The sequence below is a fragment of the Scyliorhinus canicula genome, chromosome 6, assembly GCF_902713615.1.
Source record: "Scyliorhinus canicula chromosome 6, sScyCan1.1, whole genome shotgun sequence".
NCBI lineage: Eukaryota > Metazoa > Chordata > Chondrichthyes > Carcharhiniformes > Scyliorhinidae > Scyliorhinus > Scyliorhinus canicula.
Genome location: NC_052151.1, coordinates 87515551 through 87543490, shown reverse-complemented (window position 1 = coordinate 87543490; position 27940 = coordinate 87515551). Strand labels below are relative to the sequence as shown.

The following is a 27940-nucleotide window of genomic DNA, read 5'->3' as shown; positions in this document are numbered from 1 at the left end:
AATTTTCCATACTGTGGGTAGATGCCACTCTTGTAGTCATTCTGTAACAACTCGATTGGGGGTGCAGCTAATTCTATAGCACGTCTTCAGTATATTCCCAGAATATTGTCAAGGTCCGTAGTCCTTGCTGTATCCAGTGTCTTCAGCCGTTTCGTGATTTCATGTGGAGTGAATCGAATGGCTGGAGACTGGCATCAGTATGGCTGGGGATCTCAGGAGGGTCCAGATGGATCATCCACTTTACACTTCTGGCTGAAATGTTTGCCAATGCTTTTTCCTTGACTTTTATGATCACTGAGGATGAGGATATTGATGGAGATACCTTCTGCAGTTACATGTTGAACTGTTGTTATGAAATCCGCTGATGTTTAAAGCGAGAGCATCCCAAATTCCTGAACGGAAATTTGGAACGCCAGTCATTAACTACTTATTTTTGCTATATGGAACATATGAGAGAAAGGAAATGAAACTGAGGAAAGGGATCAGTATTATTGTAAATTATTCAAATAACAAAATGTTGATTAGAGTTTAAAACACACAAGAAAGGCAACAGTAAAGAACAACATTTACATTTAACTACAATAATGGTTACTTAGGCAGCTTAAATTAGCCCTAATTTAAATCTGTCTGCTTTCCTAAACTCTGAGAATGCACCTTTCCTAAAACAACATCCCATTTGTTTTAACACTGAACCAAATCCAGCAAATAATTACTGTCATAATATACACCAGTATATCATGGTGCAGACACACACACTAATGGACACACACAGGGACCAATCAACATGTACAAACACCGCAGCCAAATACCAGTTAGAATGCACACACTATAAAGGCAGAGGGCACCACGGTTCCCGCTCATTCTGGGTGCTGACTCTCAGTGTAACAAGAACTCATCCAGCCCAGCACAGACTTCCAACACGTGCTGAGAGAATCAACTGGTTCGGGCAAGGCTTAGGTCTCTAGTTTAAGTTAGCATCATTTAGACCCACAGTCATCGTGTGTTAGTTAGTTAGAAGTAGTTAATAAAAATGAGTTGAACCTTCATCAGTGTTGGAAGTGTCTGTTCATCTCTCAAGTCTACACTAGCCAACACTTCAATTACCACAGAAGACCTGTGGCTTTGTTTAGGAAACCTTTTTTCTCGTTTACAATTGGACCTATGGGAACTCACTTAGACAGACTACTTGCGCTTTGTTTTATTCTCTGAAGGAGGTCCATTTTGCACTGGGTGTGATTATGATCTAGGCTCCTGGACTGCTCATCTCCACTTGCAGAACAAAGTTTCTGTTTCACCCTGCTACAATGCTAATCTGCATCTCACAAACCCTCAGTGCAGCTAAATCCCTATCCGTTTCTTTTGCATCCAATTCTTGTGCTTTTCATTTAATTCCAACTTCCTAACACTGTCTAGCACCACTCATAACTGAATGTGACAGGACTGTAGAGCTTTGGTCTGATCTGTTGGCTGTAAGATTGTTGAACTCCCTCTATTGCGTGCTGCTTCCATGGTTTGGTATGCAAGTCGTTCTGTGGTGTGGCTTTACGAGGTTAACTGTCGGGTATGCCTGGCACAGTTCCTAGTATGCACCCGTGCACTGCTCATTGAACCAAGGTTGATACATTAGATTCATAGTAATGGTAAAGCGAGGGATGTGCCAGGCTACAAGCTTATTAATTATGTTTGAATACAGATTGCCCACAGTACTTCATGGGTGCCCAATTTTGACTTGCTAAATCTGTTTCGTAACTACCTTACTGAGTATGGTGAGAGTGCCACATAACACAATGGCTGACATCCTCCATGTGAGACAGGAAATATCTCCATGAGGACTGTGGTGGTCACTCTTACCAATATTGTCATAGATGCATTTGAGACAGGTAGATTGCTGAGGACGGGGTGTTGTTGGATTTTTCCTCTTGGTTCCTCATAGCTGCCAGCTTGGTCAGTATTCGTGCTACTGAGCCAGCTTTGGGCAATAAAGTCTCACCCAGAGTACATTCTGGGCCCTTTCTCCCCTCACTGCTTCCTCCATGTGCTGCTCAACATGGAGGAGCACTGATTTATCTGCTGAGGCAGTGTCATTGACCAGGATTTGACCTGATGCATGGAACTCCATGGGTGCAGAGTCAACATTGAGGACTCTGAGGGCAGCTTTCTCTCGACTGTGTTACCTCTGGTGAGTCCATCCTGTCGGAGGGGAAGGTTATAGCCAGAGACAGTCATGGAGGTATCTGGGACACTGATTGTAGTTCTGGTGAGTATGACTATTAGGATGTTGTTTAACTAGTCTGTGGGACAGCTCTCCCTGATGTTCATGTGGAGAACTTTGTGGAATCGACTGAGCATGTTGTGCTATTTACAACAATCCAATAGTTCATGAGTACATGAGGGCTGAACCTGGTCGAACTGGAAATGGAGTTCCATATCATCACTAGAACATATGGCAACACTTCATTCCAAATATGGTTATTTTGTAGGACGTTCTTGCAGATAGTTTCTTTGAGGGTACCGTTCGTCCTTTCCACTATCCCGCTGGATTGAGGATAATATGCAATGTGAAACTTTTGGCTGATTCCAAATACCATCACCTTCTGCATCACCTCGGGTTGCGCCTTGACCAAATCGATACAACAAGGGAGACCCCACTTAACGAAGATTTGTTGCACTAGGATATATGTCGTGACTTTGACCCTATTGGTTCCAGTGGGGAAGGCTTCTACGCTTTTAATGAAAGTATCTATGACAACCAGGATGTATTTGAACCTTGCATGCCAGGCGAGAGGGGACCGATATAATCAATCTGTGGATTTATCCAGAGGCCTTCTATGGGTCGGGTGTGCCTCAGTTTTCTCTTGTGGGTTTACCTGCCGGGATTGGTTTAGGCGCAGACAATGCAGATATCGACGTAATGCTGCACGTCTTTATCTATGTCCGGCCAACACCATCTCTTAATCTGTTCACCCGTGGCTCCTGCACCTTGATGGTCCTGGACACCATGGTATTGATAAATAATTTGGTTGCAGTCCCTAATCGGTACCATGGACCAGCCATCCTTGAGGTCTAGCCCGTCTTTTATTGCAGTTGTATCATGCCACTTGTCAAAGGTGGGGCGTGCTCCTTCCTGAATCTTTCAGTTCCTGGTTGCTGCTCTGAGCCTGTTTCGGGTATTTGACCGTAGTCTGGCTTATAGTGAAGGCATCGATCCACTCGGTAATGGGGGTTGCCATGGTTCTCCTTCCTGGCACTCCACTTGACCAATTCATCTTCCCATCTGTTCCAAATTGGGGAAGTTCTATGATGGGCCTTAACTTTAATAATGACATATTCATGGTCTTGGGCAGTCTGAAAAATAAATTTACTTAGGGGTTCAGACAGTGAAGGTTTCACTTCTGTCGAGATGAATCCACTAGCTTCCCACAGTGGCAGGAAGTCAGTTACACTCGGACATGACTGCAATAGTTTATGTCTGCTGCTGTGGGGAACTGGTCAGGGTGACTAACCACGTAAACTGCGGCCATTAGCTCTAGAGCCTGGGCGCTCATCTGAGTGGGAAGCTTTAAGGCCATCTCCCTCAGGGGCTTGCCTTGCTTATCCTTCACACAGATGCTGCATCCTGTCTTTCTGTCCTGTCCTCCACCACAGAGCATCCATCTACAGATATTTTTAGGGCCTGTTTCTTTGCTTCTCTGGATCTTACCCCTTTTTGTTTTGGCACAAATGTCCCCTTGGGGTCATTTATTGCTGTTACCTGGCACTCATGAGGTTCCCCTCTGTAGCTCAAGTTGTCAGTGGGGAAGGTAGGGGCTCCGGTATGCTTTACTGCAATGTTGTGGCCCTGGAACATGAGGGTCTTTAGTCCGGCCATTGAACAATAACTGTATCGGGGTGTGCTCCGTGAGGATGGTTAATGGGTTTAGGCCAAAGGTGTAACTCAAACGTTGTACCAGCCAGGCAACCGCCAAAAGACGCATTTTGCACATTGTGAAACCCTTTCGGTTGGGATCTGGGAGGCTACTGGCCTGAGTCTCCCGTGGCGCTCCTGCAGAAGTATGGGTGGGAGTGTAATGTCTGTGGCCTCTACGTCTAGCACAAAGTGGAGATTTGGGTGAGGTACATGCACTTCTGGGGCCTGCGCTAGGGCTAATTTGAATTCCGAGACAGCCTGTGTGTGGTGCTCGGTCCACTCCCACAGGGCATTTTTCTTTAGGTCTGATAGTGGGGAGGCTTTGGTGGCAAAACCGTTGATGTGGTTTTGGCAGTACCCCACCAAGCCTAGAAAGGAGCACAATGAGCTGATGTCCTTTGGCAGGAGAGGCCGTGTTACTGACTCTATCCGCTTGCTTTCTATTTTGCACGTCTCCTCGGTCATTATTGTCCCCAGGTAGGAACCTTGTAATCTTACAATCTGGGCTTTCTTGGAGTTGAATTTTAGGCCCAGTGTAATGAGGGGGTTCAGTAACTCTTTAAACAATTTAAGTTTTTCGGGTTTTGAAGACCCTTCCAGACCCTTGGTGAATCTCTGGTGAAATATGGAGGGTGAGTTATGGAAGCTCTGTGGCAGACATGTCCAAGTATATTGCCACCTCTGGAAGGTGAATGCAATCACCTGTCTAGGGGAATCGACTAGAAGCTGTTGCTGCTGTCCAGCACTGTGAAATACTTGCTGTGCGGGGCCTGCCTCAACATGATTTTGGGGCTAATTGTGGGGACTGTGATCAGGGTGCTTCTGTTCAGTTCTCTAGAATTGATATTCCGTCTCTATTACCTATCTGGGTTTCTTACCAACCAAATTGGGAAATTACTGGTGGAGGCAACTCCCAAGTTGTTACAGCAGGGCTCCCTGCTGTAATAACTGATGAATTCAAGCACCTCCTCCTCGACTTGCTTGGGGAAGCTGTACTGTCTTTGGGGTATTCGTAGAATAGAATCATAACATTTACAGGACAGAAGGAGGCCATTGGTCCAGCCCCTAAACCAGGGGCTGATTTAGCTCACTGGGCTAAATCACTGGTTTTTAAAGCAGACCAAGCAGGCCAGCAGCACGGTTCGATTCCCATACCAGCCTCCCCGAACAGGCGCTGGAATGTGGCGACTAGGGGCTTTTCACAGTAACTTCATTGAAGCCTACTCGTGACAATAAGCACATTTCATTTCATTTCATTTTCATTTTCATTTTCATTTTCATTTCATTTCATTGAGTCTACACTGGACCTTGGATAGAGCAGCCTACTTAAGCTCACGTTTCCACTTTATCCCCGTAACCCAGTAATACTACCAAACCTTTAGGACACTAAGGGGAAATTTAGTATGGATAATCCACCTAACCAGCACATCTTAGACTATGGGTAGAAACTGGAGCACCTGTAGGAAACCCACGCAGACACTGGGAGAAAGTGCAAACTCACCCAAGGCCGGAATTGAACCCGGGTCCCTGGAGGTGTGAGGCAGCAGTGTGCCACTGTGCCCCCACATACTGGATCAAGGTCTTTTATAATGATTTCCCCAATCACCCGGCTACAGCCATATTTATGGTTTGCGAATGCTTGTGTGTGCTTCGCAAATGATTCCCTGTGCTCCGGGCTGTCCATAATGTCTGAGTTTTATCTATAACTCCCCGATGGTGGAAGTACTAGCTATACTATACCCGTGACTACTTCTGTTGGTACCTCACTTGTCTGGGCCATTAGCCATATACAATAGTTCGCTGGGTCAAAGGAGTGATTACATTTCTGCATGAAATCGGAACCCAGAGTATGTTCTGCGTCGGGGTGGAAGTTGACTACAATGGCTGGATGATAGCACACCACATCTCCCAACCTGAACTCTCATGGGTCTGTCTTGGACCCTCCCTGTAAGTGGTCTGCAAAACCACTTTTCCTGATCTTCCTACGGCTGCAACATATGTTATCCAAGTCGCAGGATGTGTTAAAGGTGGTGCAGGATTCACCTGTGTCCCATAGGAACTCGACGGATGGCCTGCTATCTTGCATTCTACCAGGGGTCTCCCTTTACTACGTCACACTGCCAAGTCGGTGAGGCCTGACACCATCATGCCCTAGGTTCTTTGTCAAGCTGGGGCTACAGGCTATATGCATTTTTGGTTCCCTCCACAGGGGTACTTCCCTCACGAGTTTGGGCTTACCTAGCTCCATAGTGGAGGTGGATCGGTGCTACTCCACGGCCCCGACCGTGATGCTGCTGGCAGAGAGAAAAAATGTACACGTTGAATTTTATCTGCTTTCACGGTCATCAGGCGACTGATGTTTGCCATTAGCTCTCTACCCTTTACAAACCCGGTCTGATCTTCTGCGACTACCTCTGGCACGCAGCTCTCCAATCGCCCCGCCAGGGCATTCACCAAGAATTTGGCGTCGGTGTTTCAGTGTGAGATGGGTCTGCATTCAATCGGGTCTATGTCTTTTTTAGGTATCAGCGATATTGAGGCCTGTGCCAGCTTGAGTGGCAGGGTCCCTCTCGACAGTGAGTCATTGAACACCACCTGCAGGTGCATGGCCAGTGCTGCTGCAAACATTTTATACAAGTCCACGGGGAATCCGTCTGGTTCCGGTGACTTCCGTTATGATCTTCATTTCCAAAGCCTTTTTCGTCAAAGTAGACAAACTACTTATGGTGTTTGTGTTGGGGAGAGGGAAATTGTAGGAATGTCTTATAAAGACTGAGAAATATGGGTGGGCCTGGCCCTCCCGAACCTCCTCTTCTAACACTGGCTGGCTGATACTGAAAGGGTATGGGGGTGGATCAGAGAGCCAGAGGTGTGAATGGAGGAGACCTCCTGTATGGGGACATATCTCTGAGCACTGGCACCATTTCTATTTTCCCTAGCCAAGAACTCATGAAGCACGACAATGGTGGCCATAGCGCTAAGAACCTGGAATCAGCTCAGGCTCCATTTTAACCTGGATGCAATATCCTTGATGGCCTCGTCTACACATTTACCACCCAGTAATAAATAAGCAGTTTGGCAATGCCAACTGCCAGCTACTGCCTCTGAAGCAGGGTCCTCCCCACCCTCGGCACCTTCCCCGACCATACAAGTCCGAAATAATCGTGCCCAATTTCCGAAAAAAGGCCATTGGCATAAAGATGGGGAGAGCCTGAAAAATACACAAGAAGGCAGCAGGGTAGCATGGTGGTTAGCATAAATGCTTCACAGCTCCAGGGTCCCAGGTTCGATTCCCGGCTGGGTCACTGTCTGTGTGGAGTCTGCACGTCCTCCCCCTGTGTGCGTGGGTTTCCTCCGGGTGCTCTGGTTTCCTCCCACAGTCCAAAGATGTGCGGGTTAGGTGGATTGGCCATGCTAAATTTCCCGTAGTGTCCTAATAAAAGTAAGGTTAAGGGGGGGGTTGTTGGGTTACGGGTATAGGGTGGATGCGTGGGTTTGAGTAGGGTGATCATGGCTCGGCACAACATTGAGGGCCGAAGGGCCTGTTCTGTGCTGTACTGTTCTATATTCTATGTAACCTCGGCAGAATATTCATTTTCACCACTTGTACTCTCCCCGCCAATGTCAACTGCAGTGTATCCCACTTCCTAAGATCCCGCCCCGGCCTCCTGCACCAGCTTTGTTAAGTTCCACTTGTTGAACCCCGTCTATACCCTCGCTACCTGAATCCCCAAATACCTGAAGCTATCCCTCGCTACCGTAAATGACGTTCCCCCTAAATTAGCCTGCTGTCCCAGCTCATTCTTCGGGAAAACCTTGCTTTTCCCTACAATCAGTTTGCACTCAGTGGGCAGCATGGTAGCAAGATGGTTAGTACTTTGGCTAATTTCCGGTCGCCTCACTTTAGGAAGGTTGTGGAAGTTTTGGAAAAGGTGCAAAGGAGATTTACCAGGATGTTGCCTGGAATGGAGAGTAGGTCTTGCGAGGAAAGGTTGAGAGTGCTCAACCGTTTCTCATTAGAACGGCGAAGGATGAGGGGTGACTTGATAGAGGTTTATAAGATGATCAGGGGAATAGATAGAGTATATGGTAAGAGACTTTTTCCCCGGGTGGAACAAACCATTACAAGGGGACATAAATTTAAGGTGAATGGTGGAAGATATAGGGGGGATGTCAGAGGTAGGTTCTTTACCCAGAGAGTAGTGGGGGCATGGAATGCACTGCCTGTGGAAGTAGTTGAGTCGGAAACATTGGGGACCTTCAAGCGGCTATTGGATAGGTACATGGATTACGGTAGAATGATGGGGTGTAGATTAATTTGTTCTTGAGGGCAGCACGGTAGCATTGTTGATAGCACAATTGCTTCACAGCTCCAGGGTCCCAGGTTCGATTCCGGCTTGGGTCACTGTCTGTGCGGAGTCTGCACATCCTCCCCGTGTGTGCGTGAGTTTCCTCCGGGTGCTCCGGTTTCCTCCCACAGTCCAAAGATGTGCAGGTCAGGTGGATTGGTCATGATAAATTGCCCTTGGTGTCCAAAATTGTCCTTAGTGTTGGGTGGGGTTACTGGGTTTTGGGGATAGGGTGGAGGTGTTGACCTTGGGTTGGGTTCTCTTTCCAAGAGCCGGTGCAGAGTCAATGGGCCGAATGGCCTCCTTCTGCACTGTAAATTCTATGATAATCTATGATTAATCTAGGACACAGCCCCAGGGTTCCAGGTCCGATTCCCGGCTTGGGTCACTGTCTGTGTGGAGTCTGCATGTTCTCCCTGCATCTGTTTCCTCCAGGTGCTCCGGTTTCCTCCGACAAGATGTGATGTACACTGAATTCTCCCTCAGTGTACCCGAACAGGCACCGGAGTGTGGCGACTAGAGGCTTTTCACAGTAACTTCATTGCAGTGTTAATGTAAGCTGACTTGTGACAGTAAATATTACTGTCAAAAAATTATTATACTCCAAGACCTATTCAAACCTCCCCAGCAGGCCCTTAATCCTTCCCATACTCTCTAGCTGATCCGAAACATATAGCAACAGGTCATTGGCATAGGACGACACCCAGTGCTCCCTCTGTCTCCTCATAATCCCCTGCCACTCCTCCGACCCGCAAAGAGCCATCGCCAACGACTCTATGGCCAACGCAAACAACAATGGCGACAGCGGGCAACCCTGTCTCGATCCCCTGTGTAAGTCTGTTGACTTCTTTATTTCTACGTGAATCACAAGCTGTTTCTTACTTTGACCGAATGACCACACAACCAGTATATTAGTTGAAAAGACGTTTAATAACAAACGCAAGACTTATTTCTATATACAGTGATTCACGCGGCATTAAAATAGACCTAATAACTAAGGTTACCTTTACTTAACTTCGGGGTGACCGGCTCTGAGCGGGAGATAAGGCCTTTACTGTGTCCACGTGGGTCGGTTGGAAGTCTTCAGGTTCGTCTTGGCTGGGCTCTTCCTTCAGGTAGCGATCACGGGTCCTTGAACTTGGCTGGTTGATATGCTGTAATTGGTCGCATGCAGGCCGGTCCAAAAGAGGCCGATCCCTATCCAGGTCTTCTTACCCTTCTTCTCTTTCGCACCCTTTTGGGCGGTCTGAACTCCAGATCCAATGGATCGATAGGGTTTTGATCACCCTCATTGATCCTCTCCAATTAAGGGACAAATGTCTTGGTGGCTGGGCGGGTCCTAGCTGTCATTGTCCCAGGCACGTAGGCCTTTCCAAATAAGGGGAAGTAGCACTAGTTAGTCTGCTACTGTTGTGGTTCCTTGATTTAAATTCTATTGTCCTGGTGGAAATGGTGATTGACTTTTAATGGGTGCAATTTCCGGTCAGGTCTGGCTTCTTTGCACAATACACAGAGGCTGTGGACTTGCTATGTCCAAGTTTACCACAATTCCCATGGTCCTTTGTAGGTGGCTGTTTTAGATGGCTACAAGTTAAAGCTTTGCAAACTCATATTATTCCTCCTCACACTCTACCTTGGTGCTACATACAGCAACCTCATCCATGCGACAAATCGTGGCCCAAATCCAAACCTCCCGAAAACCTCGAACAAGTACCACCACTCCACCTGATCAAATGCATTCTCCGTGTCCATGGACATAACCACCTCTGGTACCAGAGCCGCCGCATTCAACAACTGCCGTATATCACTTGTATTACTCGTGAGCTGCCTGTGCTTCACAAAGCCTGTTTGATCTTCTGCAACCACCCCGGGACACCATCCTCCATCCTCCCTGCCAACATCTTAGCCAATACTTTCACATCTGTGTTTAATAGTGTTTAATATTCGACCCACACTCCACCGGGTCCTTCCCCTTTTTCGGGATTAGCATGATTACTCCCTGCGTCATCGTCTCTGGCAGCTCCCCCTTCTCCAGTGCTTCATTAAACACCCCAACAGATGTGTGCCAGGTCTGTTGCAAATTCCTTATAGAATTCCGCCAGATACCCATTCGGTCCTGGGCCTTCCCCGACTTCATACCCCTGATACTATCTACCACCTCCCTCGGCCCAGGGGCTCCCTCACGCCTGCCTCTTTGCTTCCTCCACCTGGGGAAATTTCAGCTCATCCAGAAACTGCACCATGTCCCGCTCGTCAAGGGTCCGCCTCGTACAGTCCCTTGTAGTACTCCCAAAATGTTTATCTTCCCCGGCTCCTACACTTATGCCCAGTCCACATCTTCAATATTTCCCTGGTCACGACCTGCCTCTGCAACTAGTGTGCCAGCATGCATCTCGCCGTCCCAATTAGATGCATACACATTCACTAACACTATCAGAGTCCCTCTCACTATCACAAACTTCCCACTCCCATCTCACACCATCCAGCCCCCACAAACCCCGTTTTCTTGCTCAACAAAATGACCACCCCCCCCGACTTTGAGGCAAACCCCGAGTGAAATATTTGTCCCACCCATCCTGTCCTCAGCCTGACCTGATCCTTCACCTCTGCTCTCAAACCCTTCAGGTGAGCAAAAACCTGTCCCCCTCCCCTCTCACTGGACCGTTTAACCATCGGACATACCATATTACAATTGTTAGCAGAGGCTTGCACGTGGCCCCCCCCCCCCCCCCCCCCACCTTCGTCCACCTTCAACCCCCTCCATTTGGCTCTGCCCCATCCAAACTCGCTCTGATCCAGGCCCATTGACGATGGTCCCCCCACCCCGCCCATGACCATGTTCACCCTCCGTACCTGCCATGTCACAATCCCGCCCCCGCACTCCAAACTGACCAACCATCATGGTCTCCTCCCCCACCCAAGCATTGCCAGCATGGTGACTCCTACCTGAAGGCTCCCCACCCCTCCCTTACCAACCCCACGTAACCCTACACGGCAGGCCCCAGCCTCCCTAAAGACCATCAAAACGATCAACAGAACCCAAAGGGCCCCATAGAACACACCTTTCACATGAAAACACCAAAATGCAGAAAAACATCCTCCCAAAAATCAAAAGGTGGGAGGGGGGGAGCGATCATCTCCCCCTTGCAAACTTACAACTTCTTACAATCTCCCCTATTGGCAAACCCGAACAAGCGCAAATCCCAACTTTAATGTACTTAATTCCTCCATCCCATACCATCCCTCAACTCTCCCCAGCTTATGGTCCCTGATAAAGTCATTTGCCTCCTCCTCCAGCACCTCAGAGTAATATTCCCGGCCGTCATGCGTTACCCAGAATCTGGCTGGGTACAACACTCCGAACCAAATCTGCAGTCTGTAGAGCACCACCTTGGCCTTGTTGAGACCCATTCAACTTTTTGCCAGTTCCGCACCAATCTCTTGATCAGGGGTGGGCAAACTACGGCCCGCGGGCCGCATGCGGCCCGCCAAAGGTATTTCTGCGGCCCACCAAGTCATTAAAAAAAAAAAAAAAAATTTTTAAAAAAAAATTTTTTTTTTTTTATTTTAAATTTCTTTTTAAGGTTAATGGGGGGGGCTGTTGGGTTACTTACTGGTATAGGGTGGATACGTTGACTTGAGTAGGGTGACCATTGCTCGGCACAACGTCGAGGGCCGAAGGGCCTGTTCTGTGCTGTACTGTTCTATGTTCTATATGAGGCGCCCAGAATCATAACCGGGTGAAGTAATTATTTTACTTAATATACTATGCGGCCCTTTGTGAATTGTGAATTTCTGAATGTGGCCCTTGCACGGAAAAGTTTGCCCACCCCTGCTCTTGATAGATCCGGATTCGATTACCCTCCCACTTCGACTTGCTTCATCCTGCCCCACCTCAGGATCTTCTCCTTGTTCAAAAACTTGTGCATCTGTGCAATAACTGCCCGCGGTGGCTCCCCTGCACTTAACTTCTGCCTCAAGGACCTTTGGGCCTCATCCACCTCCGGGGCCTTGTCCAACACCTTCTCCTCTGTCAAGCACTTCACTTGGGAGCTGTGAGCAGGAGAAATTCAGAGTGCACTGAGGGAAGTTAAGTGCTATAAATAACAACATCGGAGATTCTGAGGCCTTTACTTGGGGAACTGTGAGCGGGAGACATTGAGAGAACAGTGTGTGGGGGAAGGTAAGCGATATAAAAACTCACCTCGGGGATTCTGAGGCCTATACTTGGGGAGCTGTGAGCGGGAGACATTGAGAGCAGTGTGGGTGAGCGATATTCTTGATTCCGAATGGGGGAATAAACTGAAAGTGACATTGCAGGAAGACTGTGATTTGGTTGGCTAATAGGGAAGTTGTGCTAAATTTGTAAATCCATTTGAATTGCTGGTTATGAAGTGCTTTGAGACTGAGCTAAAAGGAAACATTTTAAATAAAAAAATTTAAAATCCAAATGCCGATTCGGGGGAACCACCGATTTAAGCCAGGGAGGTGGGGTGGAAATTTTCAGAAATGGGAGGAGAAGGGGATTAAGACGCTAAAAGATTTGTTTCTTAGGGGTCGGTTTGCAGGATTGAAGGAGCTGGAAGCGAAGTTCAAAGGCGGATCCTGTTGGGATGGAGAGCAGCCTCTCCACCATGTTACCTGGCGTGGCGGGGGGACCTGTTGGAATTCTTGACTCTTGAGAAGGTTAAGTGTGAACTGATGGAAAGGATAGACGGGTTCTACAATTCATGGGCATTATTCATGATGCACTTTCAAGGATAACATCGAACATTAGTTGGGGGGGTGGGTGGGAGGGTTGGGGGAGGAGGGCTGTGTGTATTTAGGGTGACTATGGGTGATCCCTGATTCCTTTTTGTCATTTGTTTATGTAAACATGCGGGCCAATGTTTGAGGGTTGGTGGGAGGATGGGATTGTTGTTATTGTTATGGGGATTGATATAATTGTTGCTGATTATTGTTTATTGTTGCTGGGTGTAAGTTTGGGAGAAAATGTGAAAAAGGAGAATAAAAATATTTAAAAAAAATATTTAAAATCCAAATTAAAAACTACTTAAATAACATGGAGCTGGAGGGACAGGTGGTGTGTCCCTGCATGATGTAGGAGATGGTGGACCCCAGTGTGGTTTCCAGTGACCATGTCTGTAGTATTAGTTGCTTAAGGATCTCTGGCTCAGAGATCTGAATTCTGAGCTTCGGATGCTGCATCACATCAGGGAGGGGGAGAGGTATCTGTGTTCAAATCTAGGATGAAGCCCTAACCTCTCCCTGAAATGAAGCAGGTGAGATTTTCACCTCCAGGAATATTCTAGTCCTGACTCAGAATTTTTTTTTTTGAAATGTTTTTTATTGAGTTTTCATATTTTATATCCAACAAATTACAAACTCAGATTTAAACAAAATTCAGTACTTTGCAGTAATGTTATCAGTGTACAAATATGGCTTCATTGGGCTCAGTTTGTTTTGCGAGTCTGAAGTTCCAGGATCAAAAGTAGGAGCTTGCCTGCTTTGCCAGGTGGTTGGCACCTGGGTGATACATTGCTGCCACTGGCCGGAACCACCGTTCAATTGAGTATTGTAGTGCACCCCTCAAGCTGCTGGCCAAACCAGAGAGCCTGCTTCTCAGCAGCCTTGGCTGCGTTGCTGCTGGTGGTGGATACTGCTGAGGCATCTGTCTGCGTCGACTCTGCCTTGGGAATCTTATTTCTGTATTGAACATTGTCTCTTGTGGTAGTTGAGGCTGATTCATGAGTGACCATCCATTCTGCAGCTGGCACGGATAGATACCGTTGACCCCAGGTCGACTGATGACTTTTCCTTCCGGCAGGTTCTCTCTTCCTCTATCTCCAGCATAAGGGTGCTTCAATGGAGAGGCGCTCTCAAAGAGCAGGTAGTTCTTTGCGGGAGATTGCAGGCAGGGGGTGGATTGGGGTTATGATATATTGATGCAATGGAATCTGCTCCGATGCGGCCATTACCAGTGGGGTGCAGGGGCCACCTCCATGGGCCATTGGATGTCCATTACAGAGGACCCCACAACCTAGGAACACATGGGAAAATCACCAGCTGGTTTCCCCACAGTGATTGGGCACTCTCAATTTGGATAAAGTAGGCAGGAAGTGGACTTTGACCATTTAATGGCTCAATTCGCCCCATCACTGCTAAGGTTCTTTCTGCTGGCAACATGGCGAGTGGAAGACATTTGACTTTTTATCGCCTTCCCTTGTCATACTGCCAGTCTTCCTGCCCCCTGACCTCAATGGGCCAGCAAAACTGAGCACATTGTTTCAAAACTTAAATCAACACTGTGATTTCTGGTCAGAAAAAAGATTGAAAATGTGCACAATGCAACTCTTCAAAATATTGAGTACCATAATGATAGAAGAGTAAATAGACCTAAATCAATAAATCTCATGACTGCATTTCTGAATTTGTGTTATTTGTCAATCTTCAACATGTCTTGTTCCTTTGGCAGTTTCAAAGGCTTGCTGTTGGATTTGGAAGATGGAAATTTGCTGAAACTGGGTGAAGATGGGACAGTTCTGAGGTGAGTATTTTAACTTTTTTTCATTTGTATTACAGTTTAAGTCTCCCAGGTGGTGAAAGAGGCAGAAATATAGAGAGGCAAATCTGCAGAGAAATCACATATGTGCAAAAATGAAAAAGTGGTGATATTGGGGGACTTTAGGCAAAGGGATGATGGTAGTGTAAAGGTAAAAGGGACGTGTTCAGAAGCACCTCCTTGATGAATATTTTGCTGCATCTGATGCCAAGAATTTCCGTGTGCCAAGTGTGTGAAGGGCACATTTGATTATGAATGATCATCCTATCATAATGCTTAGATTAGTAATGGAGAAGAGTAACAAACAATTACAATGTAGAACTTCAAAATTGGAAGAGGGTTAGCTTCACTGGGGTAAGAAAGGATCCAGCCAGGGTAAAATGGAATCACAGACTTGCAGGAAAAATGTACTTCAAATCACAATCTTTACAGTGCAATAGGAGGCCATTTGGCCATCGAGTCTGCACTGGCTCTCTACCTAGTCCGACTCTCCTGTCTTATTCTGTAGTGCAGACGAGGCCACTCAGCCCGTCGAGTCTGCACTGGATCACTATCTAGTTCCACTCCCCTGACTTATCTCTGAAACCTTGCTGATTATTTTCAGGTCACAATCCAATTCTCTTCTGAAAACTTCAGTCGAAACTGCCTCAACCACCTTCTCAGGAAATTTGTTGCAGACTCCAACCGCCTGACGGTGATTTCCCCTCCCCCTCACATCACGTCTACTCCTTTTGCTAATTATTTTGAACCTGTGCCATCTAGTACATGGCGCTACCTTGAGTGGGAACAGTTTCTCAATACTTACCCTGTCCATACCCCTCAGGAACTTGAATACCTCTATCAAGTCTCCACCTTCTCTCAAACAAAATCAGAGCCACCCCCTCCAGTCTTTTTATTCCTGCAGTTATTCTTGTGAATCTCTTCTGTACTCTCTCCAGTATCTTAACATCCTTCCTCAAGTATGCTGCCCAAAACTAGATGCAGTAAACCAGAGTGTCTTGTACAAGTTCAGCATGATCTCCTTACACATACTCAATGGCCCTCTTAATAAAGCTTAAGATACTCTGCGCTTTATTAATTGCTCTCTCAACATGCCGTCCCTTCTTCAATGGCTCACGCACATATACAGCGAGGTCCCGCTGTTCCTGCACCTCCTCTAGAGTCTCTCTTTATTTTATACTGCCTCTCCATATTCTTCCTGCCAAAATGTAGTACCGTATACGATTCAGCATTGAACTTCCATCTGCCACTTGTCTGCCCAATCCATCAGCATGTCCATATCCTATTGAAGTTCAAGACTATTCTCATCATAGTTGAAAATGTCTCCGGTCTTTGTATCTTCTGCAAATTTGGAATAATGCCCTGAGCACTACAGTCCAGGTCATTAATATGTATCAGGTAGAGCAATGGCTCAAGCACTGACCTCTGGGGAAACCCCACTATAAACCTTCAACCAATCTGAAAAACAACCATTTATCACTGCTCGGATTCTTGTCACTCAGCCAATTTCCTATCCAAGTGCCTACCGTGCCTTTTTTTCATGAGCTGGAGTTTTGGTCAAAAGTCTGTTGTATCGCACTGGATCAAATGCCTTTCGAAAATCTATACAACACTCCACAGTGTTGTCCTTATCAACCTTCTCTGTTGCCTCACCAAAAACCTCCACCAAGTTAGTTCAACATAATTTTCCCTTAATGATTCCACAGAATCCCGATGCAAAAGGTGGCCATTTGACCCATCAAGCCTGCACCAATCCTCGGAAAGAACACTCTACCTAGGCCTTCTTCCCTGCCCCCATCTCCTTAACCCCACGCTTTGATCATGACCAATTCATCTAGCCTGCACATCTTTTGACAACGGGAGGAAATAGGAGTACTGGAGGAAACTGGAAGAACGTGCAAACTCCACACAGTCACCCAAGGCTGGAATTGAACCCAGGTCCCTGACGCTGTGAGGCAGCAGTGCTACCCACTCTGCCACCGTGTTCTGTGCTGGCTTTCCTTAATTATCCTGTACTTGTCTAAGTGACTATTTATTTGATTCAGACCTGAAACAGCTCAATATTCGGTCATTGAGAGGAGATTGAGGTCATTGCATTGCTTCAGTTTGACTTGCAAATCATAATATGAATGCAGGCGAATTGTATTTGTTTAATTTTAAGTTCTTTTGGTTCTAAATAAATTTATATTGGTGGTTTTCCATATTAATCGCTTTGTTTTGATGAAATGCTTGGTTATAGCTCAACTTTGTTTTTGACTTCGGCCAGACAAATGTTTCAATGGTGCTAAATTAAAAATATACCTTAAAGTTGTACCATCTCAAAATATTTGCTCTATTTAACATTATTAATGTATTAAACTTCGCATACGGCGTGCAAATGATTTGCTCCGTTTTGGTGTACAGTTAACTACAAAAATATTCTAAAACCAGGTGGTTGCAGAACCTTTAGTAAGCTGTTTTTAACTAAATTTAAGTTCACTCATCATCAACATTTGATATTTCAATTAGAGCAAGTCATGGCACTAGAATTTTGACCGTAGAAGAGATATTGGAAACCTATGGAAAGAAGAGAAAATGGAAGCACTTCAAAACTATCAATGGAACATTTGCACGTTCAGGTATGGCATAAAAGAAGGGTGACATATTAATTTGGGTTACTCAATTACAATTAAGAATGCTTGTTTATGTGTTGGTCCTTCAGATGCTGAAATGCAAGTTTTTGAAATGATTTTGTTATTGATTAGAAGAAAATACATTTACTGTCATGTGCAATTCTGGATTACAAAATGTTGAATTTATTCATTCGATTGTAAAACTTAATTAGACATAGCACTGTATGATAATTGCTAAAGATGCCGAACTAATAAATCAAATTCTAAATGTAACAATTATATTTTCTGACAGCCATACAATACATTATCTGCTAAAGAAATTTTAACTGACCTTTTTCTTCTTTGCCAGGCAAATATCATTTCTATGACAATTATTTTGATCTGCCAGGAGCTTTGCTATGTGCTCGTGTAGTCGATCTGTTAGATCAGGTGAGACAATAATAATTTTTAACGTAGAAACCAAGAATTTACAGCAGAGAAGAGGTCATTTATCGCATTGCATTTATTCTGGTTATTAACTCTTAAATAGAATTATTTACTCAAATTTCAATCCCTGTGGCATGAGATTTTCTTCAGCAAAGAGAAAAGTGGTTATGTCATTGAACCCAGGCTAATGCTGTGTGGGCATGGGTTCAAATCTCACCTTGGCAACAAGTGGCATTTGAATTTGCTTAATAAATCTGGAACATAAAAGTGAGTCTCAGTAATGGTGATCATGACAACTATCGATTGTTGTAAAAATGTATCATTGATACCCTTTTGGGAAGGAAATCTGGCATCCATACCTGGTCTGGCCTACATGTGACTCCAGACCCACAGCAATGTTCTTACTCTCTGAAATGACATAGCAAACCATTTAATTAGGGATGACAACAAGTGTTGGCCTTGCCAGCGGCAACCTCATTCCATAAGAGATAAAAGACAAAAATGACTCTTTATTTGCTGTAAAAGTTTGTTCTGTTTTGTTGCAGCAAAAATTCAGTCAGTTCCAGTTGTTAATCCTCAAAGTGAAACATAGGGAAAGGTTTTATGACCGTGCTGCGTCAGAAAAGCACCGGTAACTGACGGGAGACCTGCACCTGGGATCTACTCGACTTGTCATGCCATGCGAGATCTAACGCAATTTTGCGAGACGTCGCGATGTGCCTGCACATTGTGGGCAGGATCCCTAGGACGTCTGCATATTAAAGTGAGACAGTTAGTCTTACTCTAGTATGCATTCCTGAGATCTAACCAGGGCGTTGAGATCTAACTCCCTAACCTTGGAGACCTCAGGCAAGCATCGTTCAATACTGGTCTCCACAGATGGGAACCAGGCGGAACAGCACTGGTGCGGGTTTCCCAGGGGATTGGAGGCCCGAGTTGCATGCCATCTGGGCAGGGTGGTACCCTGGCACAGCTGGTGCCATCTGTGTACCTTGGAAGTGCCAGCCTGAGGTGGCATGGTAGCACAATAATTAACACTGCTGCCTTGCGGCACTGAGGACCTGTGTTCCATACCAGCCCTGGGCCACTGTCTGTGTGGAGTTTGCACATTTTCCCCGTGTCTGCATGGGTCTCACCCCTACAACCGGAAGATGTGCAGGGGATGTGAATTGGCCAAGCTGAATTGTCCCTGAATTGAAAAATTTGAAGATAAATGCCAGCCTGGCACTGTGGCAGTGCTAACCCCATTGTAGTGAGTTGGGGCTTGGGGTGGGGGGGGGGAGAAGAGGAGGTGGTTTAGGGGTGGTGTTGAGCGCTCACGAGATCAGGAGGCTATCTTTTAAAAATGGCGTCAGGACTCCTCTCTGCAGGAAACGGACGGTCTCAGCTGTGCATTCTTGCTGAGGCCCCGTATCTAACCAGCGTCACGTTAGGTAGCATTGTGGTTCTCGGCACTGAGTGTGTCAGGCAACATGCTGCTATAGGCACTCGCTATGGGACATAGTTTCCATTTGGTGAGATCGCATGATAATTTCTGGAAGGTTTTGTTCTTTTTTTAAAAATAATTTTTATTGGAATTTTTTACAGAAAATATAAAAATATAACAAGTATAGCAACAAGCAGTAATATGCAACTAACAGCCCCATAACACCCACAATTCCCCCCATACCGTAACATCACATGTATCACACTCCCCCCACCCCCCCCCCCCCACCCCAACAAGAGAACTTAACCATAAATTAAAATTAAATAAATCAAATTTAAATAAAATAAGCAAACATAATCAACCCCCCCCCCCCCCCCCCCCCCCACCTCCCCCCCCCCGGCTGCTGCTGCTACTGTCCCAGTACCCTATCGTTGAGCCAGAAAGTCGAGGAAAGGTTGCCACCGTTTAAAGAACCCTTGCACCGATCCTCTCAGGGCGAATTTAACCTTCTCAAGCTTAATGAAACCCGCCATGTCATTGATCCAGGTCTCCACGCTTGGGGGCCTCGCGTCCTTCCACTGTAGCAAAATCCTTCGCCGGGCTACTAGGGACGCAAAGGCCAGCACACCGGCCTCTTTCGCCTCCTGCACTCCCGGCTCTACCCCAACCCCAAAGATCGCGAGTCCCCATCCTGGCTTGACCCTGGATCCCACCACCCTTAACACCGTCCTCGCCACCCCCTACCAGAACTCCTCCAATGCCGGGCATGCCCAGAACATATGGGCATGGTTCGCTGGACTCCCGAGCACCTGACACACCTATCTTCACCCCCAAAGAACCTACTCATCCTCGTCCCAGTCATGTGGGCCCTATGCAGCACCTTGAATTGGATGAGGCTAAGCCGCGCACACGAGGAGGAAGAATTTACCCTCTCCAGGGCATCAGCCCATGTCCCGTCTTCGATCTGTTCCCCCAGTTCCCCCTCCCACTTCGTTTTCAGCTCCTCTACTGACGCCTCTTCCATCTCCTGCATAAGCTTGTAGATATTGGATATCTTCCCCTCCCCGACCCAGACCCCCGAGAGCACCCTGTCACTCACCCACCTCGCGGGGAGCGCAGGGAATCCCTCCACCTGCCGTCTAGCAAATGCCTTTACCTGCAGATATCTAAACATGTTTCCCGGCGGGAGCCCAAATTTCTCCTCCAACTCCCCCAGGCTCGCAAACCTTCCGTCGATAAACAGGTCCCTCAGCTGTCTAATGCCCGCTCTATACCATCCCCGAAATCCCCCATCCATGTTCCCCGGGACGAACCTGTGGTTCCCCCTTAACGGAGCCTCCATCGAACCCCCCACTTCTCCCCTATGTCGCCTCCACTGCCCCCAAATCTTCAGGGTAGCCGCCACCACCGGACTCGTGGTATACCTCGTGGGAGGGAGCGGCCACGGCGCCGTTACCAGGGCCCCCAGGCTCGTATCCCCACAGGACGCTCTCTCCATCCGTTTCCATGCTGCCCCTCCCCCTCCATCACCCACTTACGCACCATCGACACGTTGGCCGCCCAGTAGTACCCCGAGAGGTTGGGCAACGCCAGCCCCCCCCCATCCCCATCTCTACTCCGCTCCAAGAAGACCCTCTTCACCCTCGGGGTGCCATGCGCCCAAACAAATCCCATGATGCTGCTGGCCACCCTTTTTAAAAAAGGCCCTAGGGATAAAGATGGGCAAGCACTGGAAGAGGAACAAGAACCTCGGGAGAACCGTCATTTTGACGGATTGCACTCTGCCCGCCAGCGATAGCGGCACCATGTCCCACCTTTTAAATTCCTCCTCCATCTGTTCCACTAGTCTGGTGAAGTTAAGCTTATGAAGAGCCCCCCAACTCCTGGCCACCTGCACCCCCAGGTATCTGAAACTCTTCACTGCCCTCCTGAAGGGGAGCCTCCCAATTCCCTCCTCCTGATCTCCCGGGTGCACTACAAATACCTCGCTCTTTCCTAAGTTCAGCTTATAGCCCGAGAAGCCCCCAAATTCCGCTAACAGCTCCATCACCCCCGGCATTCCCCCCTCGGTCTGCCACATATAACAGCAGGTCGTCCGCATACGGCGATACCCGGTGCTCCTCCCCACCCCGCACCAGACCCCTCATCTTCCCTGACACCCTCAACGCCATGGCCAGCGGTTCAATCGCCAGTGCAAACAGCAGGGGGGACAGGGGACACCCCTGCCTGGTCCCACGATAAAGCCTAAAATACTCCGATCTCCTTCCATTTGTGACTACACTCGCCATCGGCGCCGCGTAAAGTAGCCTCACCCATTTGATGAATCCCTCCCCAAATCCAAACCTCTCCAGCACCTCCCACAGGTACCCCCACTCAACTCTATCAAACGCTTTCTCTGCGTCCAGCGCCACCACTGTCTCCGCCTCCCCCTCCACTGCCGGCATCATGATAACATTGAGCAGTCTCCGCACATTCGTGTTGAGCTGCCGCCCCTTGACAAATCCTGTCTGATCTTCATGAATTACCTCTGGCACACAATCCTCTATCCTGGTAGCCAAGATCTTTGCCAGCAACTTAGCGTCTACGTTAAGGAGCGAGATAGGCCTATATGATCCGCACTGCAAGGGGTCCTTATCCCATTTTAGGATCAAAGAGATCAGTGCCCGCGACATCGTCAGGGGAAAAGCCCCCCCCCTCCCACGCCTCATTGAAAGTTCGCACCAGCAGGGGACCCACCAGGTCCGCATATTTTTTGTAAAATTCTGCCGGGAACCCGTCCGGCCCCAGGGCCTTACCTGACTGCATTTGCCCGATCCCCCTGACTAGCTCCTCCAACTCTATCGGCGCCCCCAGCCCCTCTACCAGCCTCTCTTGAACCCTTGGGAAACATAGCCTGTTCATGAAGCTCTCCATCCCCTCTCTCCCCCTCGGAGGTTCCGACCGGTACAATCCCTCGTAAAAGTCCCTAAAGACCCCATTTACTTCTGTCCCCTTCTGCACTACATTTTCACCCCCATCCTTCACTCCCCCAATTTCCCTCGCCGCATCTCGCCTACGGAGCTGATGCGCCAACATCCTGCTCGCCTTCTCTCCATACTCGTATACCGCGCCCTGCGCCCTCCACTGTGTCTCCGCCTTTCTGGTGGTCAACAAGTCAAAATTGGCCTGCAACCTGCGCCGTTCTCCCAGCAACCCTTCCTCCGGTGCCTCCGCATATCTCCTGTCCACCTCCAGAAGCTCTCCCACCAGTCTCTCCCTCTCCTTCCTCTCCCTGTGGGCCCGGATGGAGATCAGCTCCCCCCGGATCACTGCTTTCAGAGCCTCCCAGACCATCCCCACCTGGACCTCCCCCGTATCATTGGTATCCAGATACCCCTCAATGCTTCTCAGAACCCTCTTACACACCTCCCCCTCCGCCAGCATCCCCACATCCAGGCGCCAGAGCGGGCGCTTGTGCCTCCCCCATCTCCAGATCAACCCAGTGCGGGGCATGGTCCGAAATTGCTATGGCCGAATACTCGGCATCCTGCACCCTTGGGATCAATCACCTGCTCAGGACAAAAAAGTCTATCCGGGAATAAACCCTATGGACGTGAGAGAAAAAGGAATACTCCCGTGCTCTCGGTCTCCCAAACCTCCAGGGATCCATCCCTCCCATCTGGTCCATAAACCCCCTCAGCACTTTGGCCGCTGCTGGTCTCCTACCCGTCCTTGAACTGGACCGGTCCAGTGTGGGATCCAGCACTGTGTTAAAATCTCCCTCCATGATCAGGCCCCCTGCCTCCAGGTCCGGGGTGCGGCCCAACAATCGCCTCATGAAGCCAGCATCATCCCAATTCGGGGCATATACGTTCACCAGCACCACCTTCTCTCCCTGCAGCCTACCCCTCACCATGATATATCTGCCCTCCTTGTCCGACACCACCTCAGCCGCCTCAAATGCCAACCTCTTCCCCACTAGAATCGCCACCCCCCGGTTCTTCGCGTCCAATCCTGAATGATAAACCTGCCCCACCCACCCCTTCCTCAGACGGACCTGGTCCGCCACCTTCAAGTGGGTCTCCTGGAGCATAGCCACGTCTGCCTTCAACCCCCTTAGATGGGAGAACACCTTGGTTCTCTTAACCGGCCCGTTCAGCCCCCTCACGTTCCAGGTAATCAGCCGGATCAGAGGGCAACCCGCCCCCCTCCCCCGCCGACTAGCCATAGCTTGGCAGATGTTCGCCCCAGGCCAGCACACCCCGCTCGACCCGTTCCCCATGGCGATAGCGCCTCTCCTCTTCCCCCCGGCCCCCATCGGCTCCTTCCTAGTCGTTCCAGCAGCAACCCGGAAACCCCCCCCCCCCCCCCCCCCCCCCCCCAGGCTAGGACCCCTCCTAGCCGCGCCGCACCCTCCATGGTACTTCCGTGAGTCAGCTGACTTCTGCTGACCCCGGCAGCTCCCGCCAAAACCTATCCCTTCCCGGCTTGGGGTCATCCCCCTCTTGCCACACCTCCTTGGCATTGCTGCAGCGTGGGAAAAAAGACCCGTAGAGGCCCCGCCCCCACCGCAAGATCCACCCCCCCTGCCCCGCAGCGCGGGAAACCAGAGGAAAGCCCGCGCTTTCACACTGCCACACCCCACCCTTCTGACGCAGTTCCCCAAAATCCAGTTTCACCCCAACCCCCAGCCCCGTACAGAAGAGAACATATAGAACACAAACCCCCAACACTCCCCACCTAACCCGCAACCATGCCCAACAAACAAACCCACCCGTAACCAGAGCAAACAGAAAACCAGCATACATAACACACATGTCGAAGTTGAAAAAGTTGAAACAGTTGGAACAAAACAGCCACAGCGGAAACAACGCCGGCCAAAGTATGTCCCCAGGCCCTAGTTCGAGTCCAGCTTCTCTGCCTGTACAAAGGCCCACGCCTCCTCCGGGGACTCGAAGTAATGGTGCCGGTCCTTGTATTTCACCCACAGGCGCGCAGGCTGCAGCATTCCAAACCTGACCTGCTTAGCATGAAGCACCGCCTTCGTCTGGTTGAACCCGGCCTGCCGCTTAGCCACCTCCGCACTCCAGTCCTGGTAGATCCTCACTACCGAATTCTCCCATTTACTGCTCCTCTCTTTCTTGTCCCAGCGCAGCACACACTCCCGGTCACTGAATCGGTGGAACCGCACCAGCACCGCCCTCGGGGGCTCACCTGCCTTGGGCCTCCTGGCCATCACTCTGTGCGCTCCCTCGAGCTCCAGGGGCAAATGGAAGGACCCCGCTCCCATCAACGAGCTCAACATCGTGGTCACATACGCCGGGAGATCCGACCCCTCCAGCCCCTCCGCCAGGCCCAGGATCCTCAGATTCTTTCGCCTCGTGCGAACGTCCAGCTCCTCCAAGCGGTCCTGCCACTTTTTATGAAGTGCCTCGTGCAACTCCACTTTCCCAACGAGGACCACGGCCGCCTCCTCTCTTTCAACGGCCTGCCGCTGCAACTCCCGAATAGACTCCTCCTGTGCCGCCTGGGTCCCAAGCAGCTTGGTCGTAGTTGCATTCATGGAGTCCAACAGCTCAGCCTTCAGCTCAGCAAAACAACGTAGGGCCCTCAAAACGGCCCAAAAGTCCCTAAATAGCAGGAGTGCTGGCCGCCATTTTGTTTTTCTTCCCCTGTTTTTTTGGGGGAGTTACTGCAGCCTTTTTCTTCTTCCTACTCCGGGTGAGCATCATATAGTGTGGGGCAAGTTCTTCCAGGCACCTTCCCCCACCGGGATGCGTAGAAACAGCGCCGTTTGGGGCCCTCGAAACGACCCAAAAGTCACTAAATAGCGGGAGCTGCCGAACGTGCGGCTTAGCTCCGCATAGCCGCAACCGGAAGTCAGATTTTGTTCTTCTAAACGTTTGAGCAAGTTAAAATTTTTGAGCATAAATATAAGTCAAAAACTGCAAGCTGAAAATCTGAAACCCCAACAAAGCGCTGGAAACATTGAGCTGAGCAGGTCAGACCCATGTCTGAAATGTTAACATCTCCATAAAAGTCCACTTCCAGGATTTTCTGTTTTCATTTCAGATTTTATGGCAGAGCAATCAGTGTTGCAGGGCCCCGCTTACTGTGTTCAAATTGAAGTCTGCTTAATAGGGTTGTCTAAACTTTCATGAACTGTACACAATTGTGATTTTTCTACGGCATTGCTTTTGGAATCAAAGTCTCTAGGAGTTCAGAAGGAGGCCATTTGGCCCATCAAGTCCACACCAACCCTCCGAAAGAGCATCTGACCCATCCCATACCCCTCCTTTTCCCAGTAACCCCATAAACCCAACGAACTGCTTAACATGAAGGGGCAGTTTAGCATGGCCAATCCACCTGACCTGCGCACCTTTGGACTGTGGGAGGAAACCTGAGAACCCGGAGGAAACCCACGCAGACACATGGATTATGTGTAAACACAGTCACCCAAGGTTGAAATTGAACCCGGGTCCCTGGTGCTGTAAGCAACAGTGCTGACCACTGCTACTGTGCCACCCTTTGCCATCTTAATAATTCTGCTCAGTTTTCTGAACTTGCATAGTAGATATTACTTGATTCTACTAGAATTTGATTTGGTTGAGTTGAAATCTAGAATGCTGTAATTTAAACATTTTTAAGTGAGTTTTTTTTACAAAAACGGATATTCATATAAAACACTTCATTGTGGTGTATGTAATCCCATATTTGCAGTTGCTAAAAATAGATTTCTGTCACTTCAGTTCAAGAAGAGATACTTTTCTGGCAAATGTCACTGCAGAAAACAAAAACAGGAAGTGGTTGGAGACATTTTGACCACATTGTGGTGATGAGGATTCTACTCTCCCTTGGCTATATAAAAGCTTCAGAGAATATTGTTGGTGCTGTTGAATTGAACCAACCCACATGAGTGGAGATTTTGCAAATCGGCCACTTCATTTTCCCACCTGGACCCAAGAGTCGAAAAAATCTTGACAATCTCAGCCTTGAATATACTCAATATACTCAATTGAGCACTCACAGCTCTCTCTGGTAGAGAATTGCAAAGATTCAGAATCTTCTGAATTAAGACATTTTTGCTCATCTAACTCCCAACGTTGCCATCCCTTTATTATAATTCTATCCCCCACCCACTTGGTTCTATATTCTTCAACTATGGTAAGCATCCTCTGATCGTAGGCTCTGAGCCTCTCAAAATGTTAACATGCTTCACCAAGATCAACTTTCATTCTTCTAAATTGCAGAGAGTTTAGGTCCATTCTACACAATATCTCCTGATGGGATAATTGTCTTATCCCAGGATTCCACCTAGTTATCTTTCATTGCGACCTCCTTAAGGAAAATATATCCTTCCTTAGGTACCAAAATAAAAACTGTCCACATTATTCCAGGAATGGTCCCATCATCGCCATGCACAGTTGCAGCAAGGCTTCCTTGGTCTTTTACACTGCCTACTTTGCAATGAAGTTCAACATACCCTAATTCCATTAGGATTCAGGAAGGTCATATTTCTGAGAGAACGAAGGATAAGTATGAGAAGTTTAGGGAGCCTTGGATAACGAGGGATATTGTGAACCTCGTCAATTAGAAAAAGAAGACTTTTGTATGGTCTACAAGGGTGGGGACATTCAAAACCCTTAAGGAGTATAAAGAAAGTAGGAAGGCGCTTAAGCGGGTTATTAGGAGGGGTCCTCCTTGGCAAGTAGGATTAAGGTGAATCCCAAAGTTTTTTATTCATATGTAAAAAGCAAGAGGGTGGCCAGGAAAGGGATTGGACCACTTAAAGACAGTGGGGGGAAATCAATGTGTTGAGCCAGAGGAAATGGGCTAGGTACTAAAGGAGTACTTTGCATCAGTGTTCACCAACGAAAAGGACTTTGTGGAAGATGATTCTTGGGTAGGGTGTGTGGATAGTCTGGGTCAAGTTGACATCAAAAAGGAGGAGGTATTGAGTGTTTTAAAAGACATCAAGGTAGATAAGTCTCTTGGACTGGATGGGATTTATCCCAGAATACGGAGGGATGCAAGGGAGGAAATCGCTGGGGCTTTGACTGGCATCTTTGTATCCTCGTTGGCTACAGGTGAGATCTCAAAGGACTGGAGAATTGCTAATGTGGTACCGCTGTTTAAGAAAGGTAGCCTGGATAATCCAGGAAACTATAGGCCGGTGAGCCTTATGTCGGTAGTAGGTAAATTATTGGAGAAAATTCTCAGGGACAGGATTTATACCCATTTGGAAACAAATGGTCTCATCAGTGATAGACAGCATGGCTTTGTGAAGGGGAGGTCGTGCCTCACTAACTTGATCGAGTTTTTTGAGGAGGTGGCAAAGATGATTGATGAGGGGAGGGTGGTGGGTGTTGTTTACATGTACTTCAGTAAAGCTTTGACAAGTTGCCTCAGAGCAGACTGGTACAAAAGGTGAAGTCACACGGGATCAGAGGTGAGGTAGCAAGATGGATACAGAACTGGCTCGGTCACAGAAGGCAGAGAGTAGCAGTAAAGGAGTGTTTATCTGAATGGAAGGTTGTGAGTAGTGGTGTTCCACAGGGATCAGTTGTTTGTAGTGTACACAAAAGATTTGGAGGAAAATGTAGCCGGGGCTGATTAGTAAGTTCACGGGTGGCACCAAGGTTGGTAGAGTGGCAGACAGTGTTGAGGATTGTCAGAGGA

The 27940-nt window shown here is 48.2% G+C and overlaps 1 protein-coding gene across 2 annotated transcripts in view; it reads left to right on the top strand.

Moving 5' to 3' along the window:
* Nucleotides 1–27940, top strand: part of nt5dc1 (5'-nucleotidase domain containing 1) — a 641953-nt gene that overhangs the window by 19400 nt on the left and 594613 nt on the right. For both annotated transcript variants that reach the window (XM_038799640.1, XM_038799641.1), the window contains exons 3-5: nucleotides 14732–14803; nucleotides 17327–17436; nucleotides 17780–17859. In XM_038799640.1, the coding sequence (XP_038655568.1) occupies nucleotides 14732–14803; nucleotides 17327–17436; nucleotides 17780–17859 (262 nt within the window). The remainder of the gene's footprint in view (nucleotides 1–14731; nucleotides 14804–17326; nucleotides 17437–17779; nucleotides 17860–27940) is intronic.